This window comes from Aotus nancymaae, unplaced genomic scaffold (genome assembly GCF_030222135.1).
Source record: "Aotus nancymaae isolate 86718 unplaced genomic scaffold, 86718_ANA_hifiasm-v0.15.2.pri h1tg000016l, whole genome shotgun sequence".
In the NCBI taxonomy this organism is placed as follows: Eukaryota; Metazoa; Chordata; class Mammalia; order Primates; family Aotidae; genus Aotus; species Aotus nancymaae.
Window position 1 is genome coordinate 41,124,027 of NW_026988428.1, and position 17,652 is coordinate 41,141,678.

Here is a 17,652-nt window from a genome sequence, read left to right on the forward strand (position 1 = left end):
TGGGGCTGGGAAGATTCCCAAGGACATGGGAACGCTGAGGCGGGACCCCCAAGATCATCATATTCCCTTGCAGGTACTCTCGCCTCCGCCAGTGGAACACCCTCTATCTGTGTGGGACAGATGAGTATGGTACAGCAACAGAGACCAAGGCTATGGAGGAGGGACTGACCCCCCAGGAGATCTGTGACAAGTACCACGTCATCCATGCTGACATCTACCGCTGGTTTAACATCTCGTTTGATGTTTTTGGTCGCACTACCACTCCACAGCAGACCAAGTAAGTTTCCTCTAATGAGGCAGAAATGGGGCTTGAAGGCTGGGACTGGGAGTAGTGAGTGCCCTGGAGACAGGAGGGACCCAAGTGGCTGTCTGGGTACTCCTAAACTTAGGGTCTCAGTATCACCCTGGCCAGCTATTCAGGTACTCTTGAGGGGAGTTGGTGTGTGTAGAAGCCTGACCAGGGGCTGAAGGAGCAGGTGAGGGAGGGAAGAGACCAGATGCAGGCTCACGGGAAGTATCTGTCATCCCTCTAGTGCCTCCCTTCTTCTCTGGCTGCCCTGGAGTCTAAGACAGTTCTTCCCACTCCTGTATGCATTTATAGCACATAAACTCATTCTTCCTCTGCCTAATACTCATTCTTATAAAAACTGCATAGTAGACAGGCCGCCAACTGACAGTGCTATGCAGTTTAGTTTAGCACTTGGACTGACTTAGTTTTTAGGATATATTAAAGAACAGACACAGTCCTATCCTATTGGAGATTTTTGTTAATGAAAAATACAAAACAGGTACATTCGTATTCAACAAAAGTAAATTCTGAAGTGTTGAGGGCAGAGATTGTGTGGGCAGTTGGGGAATACGTGTGAGGGGTCTGGGCTCATCCAGTAAAACTCTCGAAAGATGAATAGATGGTCTTTTCCTTGAGGAGCCTTCTGCCTGATTTCTTTGGCACTGAGTTTGGGTCCCTGGTTGGAGTGGCAGGAGGAAGGGGTGCACCACGTCTTCTGACTGTCTCTTCCCAATCCCTGGCTCACCTCACCAGAATCACCCAGGACATTTTCCAGCGGTTGCTGGCACGAGGTTTTGTGCTGCAAGATACTGTGGAGCAACTGCGGTGTGAGCGCTGTGCTCGCTTCTTGGCTGACCGCTTCGTGGAGGGCGTGTGTCCCTTCTGTGGCTTTGAGGAGGCTCGGGGTGACCAGTGTGACAAGTGTGGCAAGCTCATCAATGCTGTCGAGCTGAAGGTGAGACAAGTGTCTCCATCAGAACCCAGAAGGAGATAGTCCTTATTCTTAAATGACTCCCTTCTTCTCCCATGTAGGATTTTTATTTTAGCATTCTAGACCTTTAACCAGTGGCCCCCTTTGCCCCATCTCAGCAACTCATCATTTAGTTCGTTTGAAAAATGCCCCCAAAGCACTTATGTGCTGAGCACTGTGCGAAGAAATAGACAAGTTGAGTTTATATTTCCCAGGCTTTGCTCTTGCATCACACCACCTAATCTACATTTGTTTAGATTCTCTCTTCCATAAGTACCTTCTCTTCTAGCCATTTGTTAATTTATTTCTTTCATTGACTTATTCAGCATATATTTTTTGCATCCTTAGAATAGCCAGTTACGATTCTGGGTGCTGGGGATATAGCAATGAACAAGATAGAGTTTTATTTAGTACGGTGAGGAGACCAACACTAAATAAGGAAATGATACAGAATAAACTGCCAGGAAAATGTGATAGAGAGTAACTTCTGGGGGAAAATTTAACTTAGGTTGTTAGGGAAGGCCTTTCAGAGGCAGTAACATTTGAACTGAGAGTTTAATCAAAGAATTAGGAGCAAGCCAGGCAATAAGAGGTTAAGAATGTTCTAAGCAGAAGGACTAAGAAATGCAGAGGCCATGAGGCAGCTAAGAGCTGAAAAGGCAGAATTGGAAAGGCCAGTATAGCAGTAGCACAGTGAGTGAGGAGGAGGGTAGATTGAGATGTGATGAAGGAGATAGGCGGGGGTCAGATCACCAGGGCCTGTGAAGCCACTGTGGGAATTTGGATTTTATTCTAGTTGAATGACAAGATGCTCTGTGGAAAATCGATGGCAGGGAAGCAAGAAAGAATGTATGTTGAAGGGGCTGAGTATGGTGGCTCATACCTGTAATCCCAGCACTTTGGGAGGCCAAGGCAAGTGGATCACTTGAAGCCAAAAGTTTGAGACAAGCCTGGCCAACATGGCAACCCTGTCCCTACTAAAAATACAAAAATGTCCAGGCACCGGCCAGGCGCAGTGGCTCATGCCTATAATCCCAGCACTTTGGGAGGCTGAGGTGGGTGGATCACCTGAGGTCGGGAGTTCAAGACCAGCCTGGTCAACATGAAGAAACCCTGTCTCTAGTAAAAAATACAAAATTAGCTGGGTGTGGTGGCAGATGCCTGTAATCCCAGCTACTCAGGAGGCTGAGACAGGAGAATTGCTTGAACCCAGGAGGTAGAGGTTGCGGTGTGCTGAGATTGTGCCATTGCACTCCAGCCTGGGCAACAAGAGCGAAACTCCATCTCAAAAAAAAAAAAAAAGAGAAAATGGCCAGGCGTGGTGACTCATGCCTGTAATCCCAGTACTTTGGGAGGCTGAGGCAGGAGGATCACTTGAGGTCAGGAGTTTTAAGACCAGCCTGGCAAACATGGTGAAACCCCGTGTCTACTGAAAAAATACAAAAATTAGCTGAGTGTGGTGGCGGACGCCTGTAACCTCAGTTGCTTGGGAGACTGAAGCTCAAGAATCACTTGAACCTGGAAGGTGGAGTTTGCAGTAAGCGAAGATTGTGCCACTGCACTCCAGCCTGGGTTACAAAGTGAGACTAAAAAAAAAAAAATGAAAGCAAAAAAAACAAAAAATTATCCAGACCACAAGGGCGCAAACCTGTAATCCCAACTACTCGGGAGGCTGAGGCAGGAGAATCTCTTGAATATAGGAGGCAGAGGTTACAGTCAGACAGGATTGCACCACTGCATTCCAGCCTGGGTGACAGAGTAAGACTGTCTCAAAAAAAATTAAATAAATAAGGAGAAAGATTTGGAGGCTACAAGGCTACAAGCTAGCAATGGGGTGATGGTGGCTTGTACTAGGTTAGTAGCACTAGAAATGGAAGAAAAAAAAGTAGAAGGACTTGAAGTATATTTTTGGAGGTAAACTCTATGGAGTTGGATAGACTGGAATTTGGGATGATCAAGAAAAAGATGCCTTGTAAGTATTTGGCCTGGGTAGATGGTAGTACTGTTTGTGAATGTGAGTGGGGAGAACAGGCTTTTAGGTGGGAAGCAGCGATACTGTTTGGGTTTGTTAAATGTTAGATGCCCAGGCAGAAAAGGTAGGTAGACAGTTGAATATTAGGCATGTGGAGTTCAGGAGAGAGGTCCTGAGATAATTATAGTTTCTCACCTTCAAAAACTCATATCAAAACTTACTTGGGGCCGGGTACAGTGGCTCATGCTTGTAATCCCAGCACTTTGGGAGGCCAAGGCGGTCAGATCACCTGAGGTCAGGAGTTCAGACCAGCCTGACCAACATGGCGAAACCCCAACTCTACTAAAATACAAAAATTAGCTGGGCGTAGTGGTGGGTGCCTGTAATCCCAGCTACTAGGGAGGCTGAGGCAGGAGAATCACTTGAACTTGGGAGGTGGAGGTTGCAGTGAGCCGAAATTGTGCCATTGCACTCCAGCCTAGGCGACAGAGCAAGACTCTGTCTCCAAAAAAATCCCTCTCTAAAGGATGGAAAAAAAAAAAACAACCCAAAACTCGGGTTAATTAAGTTCATTAAGCTCCACCTAACTGTTTACTCCATTAGCTGTCACCCTTCTGTGTTTATATAGTCAATTTTGCCACACAAATAAACTTTGTAAGATCTGCACTTGTTCTTTGTTTTTTTGAGATGGCGTTTTGCTCTTGTTGCCCAGGCTGGAGTACAGTGGCACAATCTCAGCTCACTGCAACCTCCACCTCCCAGATTTAAGTTATTCTCCTGCCTCAGCCTCCTGAGTAACTGGAATTACAGGCACACACCACCACACCCAGCTAATTTTGTATTTTTAGTAGAGGCGAGGTTTTACCATGCTGGCCAGGCTGGTTTTAAACTCTTGACCTCAGGAGATCCACCTGTCTTGGCCTCCCAAAGTGGTGGGATTACAGGTGTGAGCCACGGTGCTCAGCCACACTTCTTTTTTTTTTTTTTTTTTGAGTCAGAGTCTCACTCTGTTGCCCAGGCTGCAGTGCAGTGGCATGATCTCAGCTCACTGCAACTTCCGCCTCCTGGGTTCAAGCGATTCTCCTGCCTCAGCCTCCTGAGTAGCTGGGACTACAGGGGCATGCCACCACACCCAGTTAATTTTTTGTATTTTTAGTAGAGATGGGGTTTCACCATGTTAGCCAGGATGGTCTCAATCTCCTGACCTCATGATCCACCTGCCTCGGCCTCCCAAAGTGCTGGGATTACAGGTGTGAGCCACTGCGCCCGGCCTTGGCCACACTTCTTTCTTATACAAGCCATCTCTCCCTCACTTGTAGCTTCCTCAAAGACAGGGGCTGTGTCTTCAGTTTAATCACTTCTTCCTCCCCTCACACAGCCAAGTACAGTACAGTGCTCTGTACCTAGCCTGTGTCCAGAGAACACTTTTTCTACTCTGGTATGATGGGACATGGATCTGAAACTCTGAGGAACAAATGTAGTTATACTGAGAAGATTTGAGTCTCCATGTTTAGAGCAGGCCACATAGTAGAGTTACTGGGATGTGAGCATGAAGCTGAACTAGAAGGCAGACTGAGGAGCTGCTCATCCCTCTCTGCTCTTCCCCTTGCCTGCACTGCTCCCCTGTGCTCCCCTGGCCTGCAGGCCTGATCCATCCTCTGGAATTTCCCTTCGCAGAAGCCTCAGTGTAAAGTCTGCCGATCATGCCCTGTGGTGAAGTCGTCCCAGCACCTGTTTCTGGACCTGCCTAAGGTAAGTGAGCCTTTCTCTCAACCTAGTTTTCAGGAGGCGTTTTCTATCCCCTCCCTTTTAGCCACAAATACTGATAGCAGATTACTCTTTTTTTTTTTTTTGAGACATCTCAGAAAAAAAAAAAAAAAGAGATGGAGTCTCACTCTGTCACCCAGACTGGAGTGCAGTGACGTGATCTCGGCTCACTGCAATCTCCGCCTCCTGGGTTCAAGTGATTCTCCTGCGTCAGCTTCCTTAGTAGCTGGGATTACAGGCACGTGCCACCATGCCCAGCTTATTTTTCTGTATTTTTAGTAGAGATGGGGTTTTACCTTGTTGGTTAGGCTGGTCTTGAACTCCTGACCTCGTGATCCACCCGCCTTGGCCTCCCAAAGTGCTGGGATTACAGGCGTGAGCCACTGCGCCCAGCAGCAAATTACTCTTAAATGTTTTAAATTTCCATTAAGAATTGTACATACTATTGTCAAGAGATGAAACAGATCAAAGGGCGCAAAGTGAAAGCCCCAGATCCACTTGCGAGAGGTATTTACTACTGCTCATTTTCCTGTGTGTCTATTCAGAAATGTCATATGCATATAAAAGTACTTTTATCTCTCTCTCTCTCTCTTTTTTTTTTTTTTTAAAAAACAGAATCTCTGTCACCTAAGCTGGAGTACAGTGACACATAGCTCACTGCAGCCTTGACCTCCTGGGACCAAGCAGTCCTCCCACCTCAGCCTCCCAAGTCCCATGCCTGACTAATTTTCTTTTCTTTTCTTTCTCTTTTTTTTTTTTGAGACTTAGTTTCACTCTTGTTGCCCAGGCTGGAGTGCAATGGCAAGATCTTGGCTCACGGCAACCTCTGTCTCCTGGGTTCAAGTGATTCTCCTGCCTCAGCCTCCGAAGTAGCTGGGATTACAGGCATCCACCACCATGCCTGACTAATTTTTGTATTTTTAGTAGAGACGGTGTTTCACCATGTTGTCCAGGCTGGTCTTGAACTCCTGATCTCAGGTGATCTGCCCAAAACTTCTGGGATTACAGGCGTAAGCCACCGTGCCTGGCCACCTGACTAATTTTTAAAATGTTTTTGTAGAGATGGGTTCTCACTATGTTACCCAGGCTGGTATCAAACTCTTGGGCTCAAGCAATTCTGCCTCTGCCTACAAACATGTTTGGATTACAGGCATGAGCAACTGTACTCAGCATTGACATCTTTTTTTTTTTTTTTTTTTTTTTGAGACAGAGTTTCACTCTTGTTGCCTGGGCTGGAGTGCAGTGGTGTGGTCTCGGCTCACTGCAACCTCTGCCTCCCAGATTCAAGCGATTCTCCTACCCCAGCCTCCCACAGTAGCTGGGATTACAGGCGCCTGCCACCACCCCTGGCTAATTTTTATATTTTTAGTAGAGACGAGGTTTTACCATGTTGGCCAGGCTGGTCTTGAACTCCTGACCTCAGGTGATCCACCAGCCTCAGCCTCCCAAAGTGCTGGGATTACAGGCATGAACCACCATGCCCGGCCTCACCTCCTTTTTTTTTTTTGAAACGGAGTTTCGCTCTTGTTACCCAGGCTGGAGTGCAATGGCGCGATCTCGGCTCACTGCAACCTCCGCCTCCTGGGTTCAGGCAATTCTCCTGCTTCAGCTTCCTGAGTAGCTGGGATTAGAGGCATGCGCCACCGTGCCCAGCTAAGTTTTTGTATTTTTAGTAGAGACGGGGTTTCACCATGTTGACCAGGTTGGTCTCGATCTCTTGACCTCGTGATCCACCAGCCTCGGCCTCCCAAAGTGCTGGGATTACAGGCGTGAGCCACCGCACCCAGCCCTCACCTCCTTTTTAAAATATAGTATTCCTCCTTCTGTACCTTGGGCTTGGAGAAAATAAAAATAAAAATAAATAGGCTGGGCACATTGGCTTATCATGCCTGTCATCCTAGCACTTTAGGAGGCTGAGGTGGGAGGATCTGTTGATGCCAGGAGTTGGAGACCAGCCTGGACAACATAGTAAGACCCTGTCTCTACAAAATAATTGAAAAATTAGCCTGGTATGGTGGTGCGATCCTATAGTCTTAGCTACTGAAGAGGTTGAGGTGGAAGGATATTTTAGCCCAGGAGTTTGAGGTTACAGTAAGCTGTGATTGTGCCACCATTAAGGCCACATGCAGTGACTCACACCTGTAATTCCATTATTTTGGGAGGCTGAGGCAAGAGGATTGCTTGAGCCCAAGGGTTTGAGACCAGCCTGAACAACATAGTGAGACCCTCACTCTACAAACAGTAAAACAGCCTGGCTCGGGCGCAGTGGCTCATGCCTGTAATCCCAACACTTTATGAGGCCTAGGTGGGCGGATGACTGGAGCCTAGATGGGTGAATGCCTAGGTAGGTGGATGACTTTGAGACCAACCTGGGCAACATGGTGAGACCCCCATCTCTACAAAAAATACAAAAGTCAACTGGGTGTGGTCGTGCACGCCTGTAGTTGCGCATGCCTAGAATTACAGGCATGAGTCATTGCATGTGGCCTTTAATTTTTATATACTTTAGAGATAGGGTCTCACTCCGTTGCCCAGGCTGGAGTGTAGTGTCAAAATTACAGCTTACTGTAAGCTCAAACTCCTGGGCTCAAATGATCCTTCCACCTCAACCTTTTGAGTAGTTGAGACTACAGTGAGTCTTGATTGAGACACTGCACTGCAGCTTGTGCGACAGAGTAAGTTTTTTTGAGACCCTCCTGCTGAGGGTCTCAGAAGGAAGCCAGGAGTTCAAGACCAGCCTGGGCAACAAAGCAAAAACCTGTCTCTATTTACAGGAAAAAAAAAAAAAAAAAACCATTGACTGGGCATAGTGGCTTATGCCTGTAATTCCAACTTCCAACACTTTGGGAGGCTGAGGCGGGAGAATCGCTTGAGCCCAGGAGTTCGAGACCAGGGTGGGCAACATGGCAAAACCCCATCTCTGCTAAAAATATAAAAATTAGCCAGGTATGGTGGCATGTGCCTGTAGTGCCAGCTATTTAGGAGGCTGAGGTTTAAGGATCACTTGAGTCTGGGAGGTTGAAGCTGCAGTGAGCCATGATGTGCCATTGTACTCCACTGTGAGGCCCTGATATGGAGATTATCATGGCCTCTGCACAAGAATGACATGCAAACTTGTGAAGTGCTCCGTATTTTTAAAAATTAAACAAAAATTTTTTTTAGGGACAGGATTTTGCTGTGTTGCCCAGGATGGTCATGAACTGCCCTCAAGTGATCCTCCTGCCTCAGCCTTCTGAGTAGCTGGTATTACAGGAGCAAGCCACTGCCCCTAGTTGTGTTAAAAATTTAGTTAAGGCAGGCATGGTGGCTCACAACTGTAGTCCCAAACCTTTTGGAGGCTGAGGTGGGCAGATTGCTTGAGCTCAGGAGTTAAAGACCAGCCTGGGCAATGTGGTAAAACCCCGTTTCTACAAAAATTAGTCTGGCATGGTGGTGTGCACCTGTGGTCCTAGCTATTGGGGAGGCTGAGGTAGGAGGATTGCTTGAACCCAGGAGGTTTAGGCTGCAGTAAGCTGTGATTGTGATTGTGCCACTGCACTCCAGTCTGGGTGACAGAGCAAGACTCTGTTTCCAAAAGAAAAAAGTTATACATTGCCAAACTATACTCCAAAAAGGTTATATGTGTTTATCGTTAAGCTAACCATATACGAGACTTTCCTAAATCAGCCTTCTGTCTTTCTCTGCTATCTCAGCTGGAGAAGCGACTGGAGGAGTGGTTGGGGAGGACATTGCCTGGCAGTGACTGGACACCCAATGCCCGGTTTATCATCCGTTCTTGGCTTCGGGATGGCCTCAAGCCACGCTGCATAACCCGAGACCTCAAATGGGGAACCCCTGTACCTTTAGAAGGTTTTGAAGACAAGGTAAAAACCCTTTTTTATTCATATCAAATTATGCAGCCTTGGTGTTGAGACCCTGGGCTAGCAGAATAGACTGCTGATTATGTCTTGTTCCAGTTTGAGACTTTGGATTGGTCCCTAACATGTTTCCCTCCACCTGGCCCTCCAGGTATTCTATGTCTGGTTTGATGCCACTATTGGCTATCTGTCCATCACAGCCAACTACACAGACCAGTGGGAGAGATGGTGGAAGAACCCAGAGCAAGTGAGCAGTTTTTGGTTAGGCTGTGCATGGGGAGGGTAGGCGGTAGGGTGGGGGTGGTAGGGTTGGGTGTCTGGTCTTCCTTGGGCCTTTGAAGAAGGTCTCAGGAAATCTCTCCTAACTGTATTCCCCTAGGTGGACCTATATCAGTTCATGGCCAAAGACAATGTTCCCTTCCATGGCTTAGTCTTTCCTTGTTCAGCCCTAGGAGCTGAGGATAACTATACTTTGGTCAGCCACCTCATTGCTACAGGTAGGTGCCCTGGAAAATTACCGATGGGGTGTTCATAGGAAATGGGGGTTGAAGCAGTACTCAGAAAAAGATCTTGGAGAGATGCTGTCTTGAGTTAGGAGTTGAGATGAAATCGGGAATAACAAGAACTCAACCTAGAGAAAGGAAACAAGAACCTGAAGAAAGCAAAAGTCCAAAGCTAAAACTTTGTAGTAGATATAAGCAAAGAGAAAAAGGGCCAGAATGGATAGGAAGGGACTCCCAAAATCTGAGCATACCAGCCACTCAAGTAGAAATGTTGTTGGATACCCATAGTTGAGGTTAGGAAGAGGAAAAAAAGAAGAGTTAGTGGGCTAGAGAGAGGAAGGATGTGATTTAAGCAGATGGTTCTCATTCTCCTCTGTCCAGAGTACCTGAACTATGAGGATGGGAAATTCTCTAAGAGCCGGGGTGTGGGAGTGTTTGGGGACATGGCCCAGGACACGGGGATCCCTGCTGACATCTGGCGCTTCTATCTGCTGTATATTCGGCCCGAGGGCCAGGACAGTGCTTTCTCCTGGACGGACATGCTGCTGAAGAACAATTCTGAGCTCCTTAACAACCTGGGCAACTTCATCAACAGGTAGGACGTGGTAAGGGGTCAGAGTTAGCAGTGAGCCAGGATGGGGCTCATTTTCCCTCAGGAGATGGAAATGTGGAGAGAACTAGCAAATGGGCAGGAGGCTGTGAGGACAGTGTGGAAAGCTGATTTCTATTAATTGGGATCTGTTCCTAGCACATACGAGGCTGTGTATGCTTGGTGGAACAGTTAGCTGCAGAGATGTGATTTAGCAAAGTTGGTTATAAAGTGGGTTTTTGTAAATTGTTTTCTTACTAATGTTCTTTGTAGAACTGAAGATGTATTCTCTCCTAGCAAAATAGTTCACCTGCAGATCACTGAAAAGTTTGGCTGAAGAAAGAGGTTATTTTGGTGTGGGGGTAGGAGGCTTCTGTGGGCTGGGCATTGTGGCTTATGTCTGTAATCCTAGTACTTTAGGAGGCTGAGGCAGGAGGATCATTTGAGGCCAGGAGTTCAAGACTTGCCTGAGCAACATAGCGAGTCTCCCATCTCTACAAAAAAAATCAGCTAGGCGTGGTGGCACATATCCGTAGTCCCAGCTACTCAGGATGCTGAGGCAGGATGATCTCTTGAGCCCACGAGATTGAGGCTGCAGTGAGCAGTGCTTATGCCACTGCACTCCACCTTGGCAAAAGGGTGAGATCCTGTCTCCAAAAAAAAAAAAAAAAAAGGCTTCTGCTATACTCTTCATTCAGTGTTTTTGTTACCTTAGGCTCACATTCTATCACTGGTCCCTATCTCAGCTCTTCTGCAATCTAATGCAGTACCCTCTGTAGCTTAGGATTCTTCAGTCACTCTCTCTGAGCCTCTTGGACCCTTATAGGTCAGTCCTGTTCACTTTCAGCTTTGGTCATTAACCATATTTAATAAATAGTCCTTATCTACAGGAGTTTGAGACCAGCTGGCCAACCTGGTGAAACCCCATCTCCACTAAAAATACAAAAATTAGCCAGGCATGGTGGCACACGTCTGTAATCCCAGCTACTTGGGAGGCTGAGGCAGGAGAATCACTTGAACCCAGGAGGCGGATGTTGCAGTGAGCACTGTGCACCAGCCTGGGCAACAGAGTGAGACGCCTTCTCAAAAAATAAAAATAAAAATAAGTAAATAGTCCTTACTTAAGAGTATTTGTTTGATAGCAATGAACACATATTTCAGCTTGTCATTTTGAGTATTGACTTCTTAAAAATAAGTATAGTTGCTTAATCAGTTTTTTTTATGTGCAGAGTCAGATTCTTAGGGGAGAGACAGAGTAAAGAATTAATTTGTTAAGCTTTGCCTACTAGTTTGAGGGAGCCAGGAGGTATCTGTTCCCAGGCAGGAATCCTGAGAGAATGTACAGTTGTGGAAATTGGGTCAAATTCTAACAAGGAGACTGGATAATAACTTCCCCTCTTTTCTCCATTTCTTTCCTACTCCCAACCAAGAGCTGGGATGTTTGTGTCTAAGTTCTTTGGGGGCTATGTGCCTGAGATGGTGCTCACCCCTGATGATCAGCGCCTGCTGGCCCATGTCACCCTGGAGCTCCGGCGCTATCACCAGCTGCTTGAGAAGGTTCGGTAAGTAACTGACACCTCTGTCTCATCTGCTGGCATGTTGAGAGCCTTGTATTGGTCCCTGTAGGACAGTACACTGTGACCTGCTTCCTCCCTTCCCAGGATCCGGGATGCCTTGCGCAGTATCCTCACCATATCTCGACATGGCAATCAATACATTCAGGTGAATGAGCCCTGGAAGCGGATTAAAGGCAGTGAGGCTGACAGGTAGGTAAGCGGGGAGGGTTGGCTAAAGGAATAAAGTGGCTTGTAGGCTGTATCCTCCTGGAGGTCTTGACTAATATTTCTTCTTCCTCAGGCAACGGGCAGGCACAGTGACTGGCTTGGCAGTGAATATAGCTGCCTTGCTCTCCGTCATGCTTCAGCCTTACATGCCCACGGTTAGTGCCACAATCCAGGCGCAGCTGCAGCTCCCACCTCCAGCCTGTAGTATCCTGCTGACAAACTTCCTGTGTACCTTACCAGCAGGACACCAGATTGGCACAGTAGGTGGAAGAGCCAGCCTCTTAAAATTGATACTCTTGCCATGCAGCTTTTGGAGTGGGTGAGAGAAGACCTAACATACCTCCAGTGTTATTTTGGGCATGGGACTCTTAAATCTCTGATACAAAGTCCTTGGTAGTTGTTCACAAGTCCAGAGTTATCTGTACATCCTCATTGTTCTTCATGCCAGAAACCAGACATGGCACACAAAACTAACCGGTAGACAGATGTTTGAAGAAACACTGTGATCACCTAGTCTCCGTAATGCTAGCAGTGGGCAGGGAAAATACAGGATTGCCATTTTCTCTTTGACACAAGATGAAAAATTAAGTACATCACTAAGTTTCTGGATCAGCCTAACATCCTCAGCTTAAAAATCTTTGACCCTATAAATTCTTTGGGCTTTCATAGAGAAAGCTGACACTAATTTCCTAAAATCAGTAGATATTAGCTCAGGGTTATGCTTATTTTTTCCAAAACACATCAGAGATTGGGGTTGGAGGGACTATATAGGACTCTACGTATATAGTCAGGTAGAGTCTGTATCTGTCTCAGTGTTATGCTCTGAGTTATTCCAGTGTTGTTCTGGAACTCCTTTTTTTTTTTTTTACAGGTCAGTCCCTTGTTCCAAAAATTGGAAAATGACCAGATTGAAAGTTTGAGGCAGCGCTTTGGAGGGGGCCAGGTGAGAAAGCTAAAGGCTGTGCTCTCGCTCCACAGCAGCCACAGCATCGCTTCCTTACTTTCCCTAAGTAGTCCTTACCCATCACTCTTTCCATCTTTTGGCCCTGCCACTTCCTCACTTACAGTTTCTCTTTCCTGTCTTAGCTAGAAGAGACCCTCGACTTAAAGGTAATCACTTTCCGTCTGAGATGCTGTATAAAACTGGAGGTTAGGGGATATATATGGTAGCTGGTGATAACTTTGTTGTTCTCCTCCAGGCAAAAACGTCCCCGAAGCCAGCAGTTGCAGAGACTGGCACAACAGCCGGGCCCCAGCAGATACAAGCACTGATGGATGAAGTGACAAAACAGGTATGAAGCTTAAGCCCTGTGGGAGACTGGAAAAGCAGAATACTAAATAGGTCTTTTTCTTGCCTCACTGTTATTCTTCCCACCCCCTTTATCTTAGGGCAACATTGTTCGAGAACTGAAAGCACAAAAGGCAGACAAGAACCAGGTTGCTGCGGAGGTGGCTAAACTCTTGGATCTAAAGAAACAGTTGGCTGTAGCTGAGGGGAAACCCCCTGAAGCCCCTAAAAGCAAGAAGAAAAAGTAAAAGACCCTTGGCTCATAGAAAGTCACTTTTAATAGATAGGGACAGTAATAAATAAATATGCAATATGTATATACAAGCTGAGACCCTTTCCTTTCGTCTAACTAACTCCAAGCCTCCCCCCTGAATATGTGGTATGGAGGGTCACATCATTGGCACTAGTGAGAGGGTGGTCAGTAGCCACTTCTGAGAAAAGTGGATAGTGTGGTCCGGGTTGGGGAGTGATGGTCCCAACTGTTCATGCTTGGTGCAGATTCACCATTCGGTCAATCAGAGCTCGCCGGGTCACCTCTACTTCCCTGGTCAGGCGCTCGATTTCCTGCTTGAGCCGCTCATTCTCTTCAGCTAGCTGTGCCACTTTCCTTTCATTCTCCTGTTCTTTCTCCTTCATGCGTTGCTTTCCAGCCCGGGCTGGTGAGTGGCCACTCTGTTTCCGTTTCCTGTTTCTCCCTTGGTCTTCCTCCTCTTCCTCCTGAGCCAGGGAGCTCTGACTGGAATCCGGAGAGCGAGGGCTCTGGGAGGTGCTTGTGATCCCTGCTGGTCCTGGCTCCTCCTCAGTCAGCCAAGCAAGAGAGGCAGGGTCAAGAGTGGTGAAGGTTTTTGATTCTTCCTTCAAGGAAATGAGGAAACGGGGCAGAGATATTAGTTGAGAAGGGAAAGATAACAGTCCCCCTTTAGCTTTAGGCCTAGCATTCTTACCTCTTCATTTCCAGGAGGTGAGACATAGGTACCTCCATTTTCATCTGAAGACAGGACCTCTTGCAGGTCCTCATACCAGGCTTCCAGCTCCCAGCTGGACAGTGTCCCAAAGGAGAAAGGCAATGACTCAGCTGCCATCTCTGCAGTTGGATCAGTCTGGAAAAGCATATTTGCAGGGTAATGGGGAGTGGGTGGAATAAGCTCCATGTAGCAAACAGGTTGGCAAGCTGGTCTGATGCCTGTTTTTGTAGATAAAGTCGTACTGGAACACAGCCACATCTGTGTATTAACGTATTGTTTATGGCTGCTTTCATGCTGCAGTGGCAGAGATGAACAGTCATGCTAGAGACTATAGGACTGTTGACATCTAAATAGTTACTATCCTGCCCTTTAAAATTTACCAACCGTTAGTCTATATTAATATTCCCGCCTTGCTTTTGCCCAGGACTTGAAAAAGCAAAGTGCCTAGATGTCCATGCTTAGAAGATCTGGAGGACTAGTCAGAATCCTCAGTCCTCATCAAGGTTAGGCTGAGCTGAAGGACTATTTGCCTGAGCTCCCCACACAGGAGAAGGGAGCACAGAGGACCTGGTACTTGCCCCTGAAAACTACCAATAGAATTCCCAAGTGGGACTGAGGACTAGTAAAAGTTTAACCTTAATGGGGACTGAAGACTGGTAAGGCAGACCTGTCTTTCTTGGGGCTTTCTGTGAGGACCACCTTTCCATTAGGAGACTTTTTTTTTTTTGAAATGGAGTCTTGCTCTGTCGCCAGGCTGGAGTGCAGTGGCACGATCTCAGCCCAGCACAACCTCCACCTCCCGGGTTCAAGCAATTCTTCTGCCTCAGCTTCCCAAGTAACTGGGACTACAGGTGTGCGCCACCATGCCCAGCTAATTTTTGTATTTTTAGTAAAGAAGAGGTTTCACCATGTTGGCCAGGATGGTCTGGATCTCCTGACCTCATGATGTGCCTGCCTTGGCTTCCCAAAGTGCTGGGAATACAGGCGTGAACCACTGCACCCGGCCACCATTAAGACATTCTTTAAGAACTGGTTTGTTCACCATGTTAGGAGCAAGCCAGGAGAATCGCTCAGATTCAAACTCTCCTCTCCCATCTTCTCGGTCTTTTCATAATCTCTTAGGGTCTCTCAGCAAAAGGAGTCTAAATAGCATCTCTTAGGACTTCATTTTGGGAAAGGGCAGGTTAAGTTTACCTGCTTTCAGGTGTGGTGATGTATGAAGATACACTTCCTCCTTGAACACTGTGGGCAACAAAGAGAAATGTTAGCCATTTTTGGAAAGGGGAGAGGCAACCCATTTTTCTTTTATCTCCAGCCTCCTACAGGTCCTTCCTTCTGGTCTTGTGGGGTATACATACTTAATGGTCCCTGTAGCCATTTCCAAGGGCAGAAGAGGGCCTGACTTCCTTTATTTTTAGTTGCTGACATTTGTAGTCCTGGTTACATAATACCAAAGTCCTGGCCAACTCAGCTTTCTCTAAATTCAAGGCAGGCCTCAAACCTGCCAGGATAAAGACTAAACTACAGGAAAAGGAACAAACTGTGGCATTTTCCTAACTTCATTCCCACACTGACATCCTCCAAATGTACATTTCCAGTCTAGACCTCTTCCAGAACTTCGGATGCTGCTGTCTGCTGCCTACCTGCCATTTTTTTGTTTATGTCTTAAAGGCAACTTTTAGACCATGTGCAAAGGCAAACTTGCTGATTTTCCCCTTCCAAGGTCATCCCCATCTCAGTAGATGACAACTCTAGTTGCTTAAGCCAAAAACCTTGATTATCATCCTTTATTCCTCTTCTCTCATACCCTGCAATCCAATCCAAAGTACTAGCAAGTTTTAATTTTTTTTTTTTTTTTTTTGAGACAAGAGTCTCTCTCTTTTTGCCCAGGTTGGAGTGCAGTGGTGCAATCTCAGCTCACTGCAACCTCCACCTCCTGGGTTCAAGCAATTCTCCACCCTCAGCCTCCCGAGTAGCTGGGATTACAGGTACGCACTACCATGCCTGGCTATTTTTTGTATTTTTAGTAGTGACGGGGTTTCACCATGTTGGCCAGGCTGGTCTTGAACTGCTGCCCTCATATAATCCACCCACCTCTGGCCTCCCAAAGTGCTAGGATTACAGGCGAGAGCCACCATGCCCAGCCCTTAACTCATTCTTTAAAAATGAGTTTTTAAAACCTTTGCTTAGAAGAATCTAAACACTTCTCATTAATTCCATTGTTGCCAATCTAGATCAATTTACCACCATCTCTCTGTTACTGCAGAAACTTCCTGACTGCAGAAGATCTCCCCATTTCTTCTCTTGCCAACCCTCTTGAAATCTATTCATCATACAGCTGCCTAGGTGAGCCTTTTAAAACAGGTCATTCCTCTGCTCAAAACCCTCCAGTGAATTCCTATTTCATGTCATGGAAGTCACTGGAGGGTTTTGAGCAGAGGATTACCTAAGGTAATTCCTGACCACCTGAGTAAAACTGTAACTTCCTTCCTGAACATTCTCCATTCCTTTCTCTACTTTAGCGTTCTCCATGGCACTTTTGTTTACTGTATGCCTCCCACTGAGATTATTTTTCCTCTTGCTCAGGGATGTACCCTGAGCCCCAAACTGTTTGGCACACAGTAGGTCCTGATTAAGTATTTGTTAAGAATGAACAGGTAAATTCCCCCCAGTCACTCTTACAGGAAAGGGACAGGCAGAGCGGCAGCTGCGATCCCTAGGGACTGGAGATGCAATATTGCCCAGAGTATTTCTCTGCAGGGCTGTCCTCCCTGGGGAACCCTCCCTTGCCTTCCAGTGTGTGGGACTTGGCTTTCATCAGCAGTGGAGCCTCAGGTCAGAGGGCTGCAGAGCCAAACAGGGGGCTGGCCTGATGCAATGGTTACACAGAGATTAGCTGGGAGATGGGACGGGGTAAAGAGGCAGGGACTAATCCCGAGGGAAGGGCGGTACCCTGGGGAGACCCCAAGTGGCCTCCCACACAAGAGATCCAGGCTGCTCTCTTGTGCGGGAGGCTAAGAGACCTCTAGGGCGAAGGGAAAACACACCGCTCCCTGTCCATCGGCACCCCTCCTCCCAAAGGCTTATGTCAGTCTTCTCAGGGTTCCCCTATCCCCTGCAGGGTCCAGTAGAGCCCCAGCTACCGAAGTGGCCATGCTAACACCAGAGGCGCTGAGGCTGAGACAGGATTGGGGGTGGGGTAGGGAGAAGGCCACTGGCGGTGAAGCCGCGGAAACGGCTTGAGCGATGATCACCCAGCCTTAGAGCAGGGGTGTGTCCTGTTGCCCTGCCTCCCACCGGACAGGCCTAACGAGGTGGCCTGTAGTTGGCTACGGGAGAGAATGAATTTCCCAAGGGCAGCCGAGGACCCTTTGCCCAGCAGTACGAAGCAGGGCCCATGCTCCAGGCAGGAGTGGAGTGACGCTGTCGTCCGAAACAATACTGGTTTGTAAGCACTACCCCAGAATAAGGGATTCTCCTCATCCCTCTCTCGGACGGTCTCTAACTTCACGGTGGAGGGGTGAGGCCAATCCTAAAGAGGGGACGCCCCAACTTTGAGGAGACGGGAGGGTAAAGGGTAAATAGGAGTCAGTACTCGCCTCTCTCCTCAGGTTCCAGCTCTGATTTTGGTTCTGTCGCTGCCACCCGCTCATCTTCAACATGGTATT

The 17,652-nt window shown here is 47.3% G+C and overlaps 3 protein-coding genes across 6 annotated transcripts in view; 1 reads left to right on the forward strand and 2 right to left on the reverse strand.

Annotated features, from left to right (window-relative positions):
• The window catches only part of MARS1 (methionyl-tRNA synthetase 1), a 30,196-nt gene extending 16,853 nt beyond the window's left edge, over window positions 1-13,343 (forward strand). For 2 of the 3 annotated variants that reach the window (XM_012469728.3, XM_012469729.3), the window contains exons 10-23: window positions 74-277; window positions 1,043-1,244; window positions 4,909-4,983; window positions 8,691-8,861; window positions 9,007-9,102; window positions 9,235-9,352; window positions 9,740-9,953; window positions 11,378-11,509; window positions 11,609-11,713; window positions 11,805-11,991; window positions 12,603-12,674; window positions 12,818-12,841; window positions 12,931-13,023; window positions 13,121-13,343. In XM_012469728.3, coding sequence (XP_012325151.1) covers window positions 74-277; window positions 1,043-1,244; window positions 4,909-4,983; window positions 8,691-8,861; window positions 9,007-9,102; window positions 9,235-9,352; window positions 9,740-9,953; window positions 11,378-11,509; window positions 11,609-11,713; window positions 11,805-11,991; window positions 12,603-12,674; window positions 12,818-12,841; window positions 12,931-13,023; window positions 13,121-13,267 — 1,840 coding nt within the window. In that variant the 3' untranslated portion in view covers window positions 13,268-13,343. The remainder of the gene's footprint in view (window positions 1-73; window positions 278-1,042; window positions 1,245-4,908; window positions 4,984-8,690; window positions 8,862-9,006; window positions 9,103-9,234; window positions 9,353-9,739; window positions 9,954-11,377; window positions 11,510-11,608; window positions 11,714-11,804; window positions 11,992-12,602; window positions 12,675-12,817; window positions 12,842-12,930; window positions 13,024-13,120) is intronic. The other variant, XM_012469730.2, reaches the window with a different exon arrangement.
• Window positions 13,280-14,101, reverse strand: DDIT3 (DNA damage inducible transcript 3). The gene is made up of 2 exons (XM_012469741.3): window positions 13,964-14,101; window positions 13,280-13,874 (listed from the first exon to the last, which is right to left on the reverse strand). The coding sequence occupies exons 1-2, from the start codon at window positions 14,099-14,101 to the stop codon at window positions 13,503-13,505; spliced, it is 510 nt and encodes a 169-aa protein (XP_012325164.2). The 3' UTR covers window positions 13,280-13,502.
• On the reverse strand, window positions 14,080-17,646 carry LOC135268109 (DDIT3 upstream open reading frame protein). Of its 2 annotated transcripts, none has more exons than XM_012469742.3 (3): window positions 17,584-17,646; window positions 15,179-15,226; window positions 14,080-14,119 (listed from the first exon to the last, which is right to left on the reverse strand). In XM_012469742.3, exons 1-2 carry the CDS (start codon window positions 17,644-17,646, stop codon window positions 15,185-15,187), a joined length of 105 nt encoding a protein of 34 aa, XP_012325165.2. In that variant the 3' UTR covers window positions 14,080-14,119; window positions 15,179-15,184. The 2 variants fall into 2 exon arrangements, with proteins under 2 accessions (XP_012325165.2, XP_064233347.1); XM_064377277.1 differs by lacking the exon at window positions 14,080-14,119 and adding an exon at window positions 14,196-14,278.
• Window positions 17,647-17,652: the final 6 nt, after the last annotated feature.

Bases quoted from the DNA above. Each gene is read 5' to 3' on its own strand.
- DDIT3 (XM_012469741.3), bottom strand. From the start codon at position 14,101: ATGGCAGCTGAGTCATTGCCTTTCTCCTTTGGGACACTGTCCAGCTGG. The intron at 13,875-13,963 runs GTAAGAATGCTA...ATTTCCTTGAAG, and splicing joins CACCTCCTGGAAATGAAGAG to GAAGAATCAAAAACCTTCAC.
- LOC135268109 (XM_012469742.3), bottom strand. From the start codon at position 17,646: ATGTTGAAGATGAGCGGGTGGCAGCGACAGAACCAAAATCAGAGCTGG. The intron at 15,227-17,583 runs GCGAGTACTGAC...TGTTGCCCACAG, and splicing joins GCTGGAACCTGAGGAGAGAG to TGTTCAAGGAGGAAGTGTAT.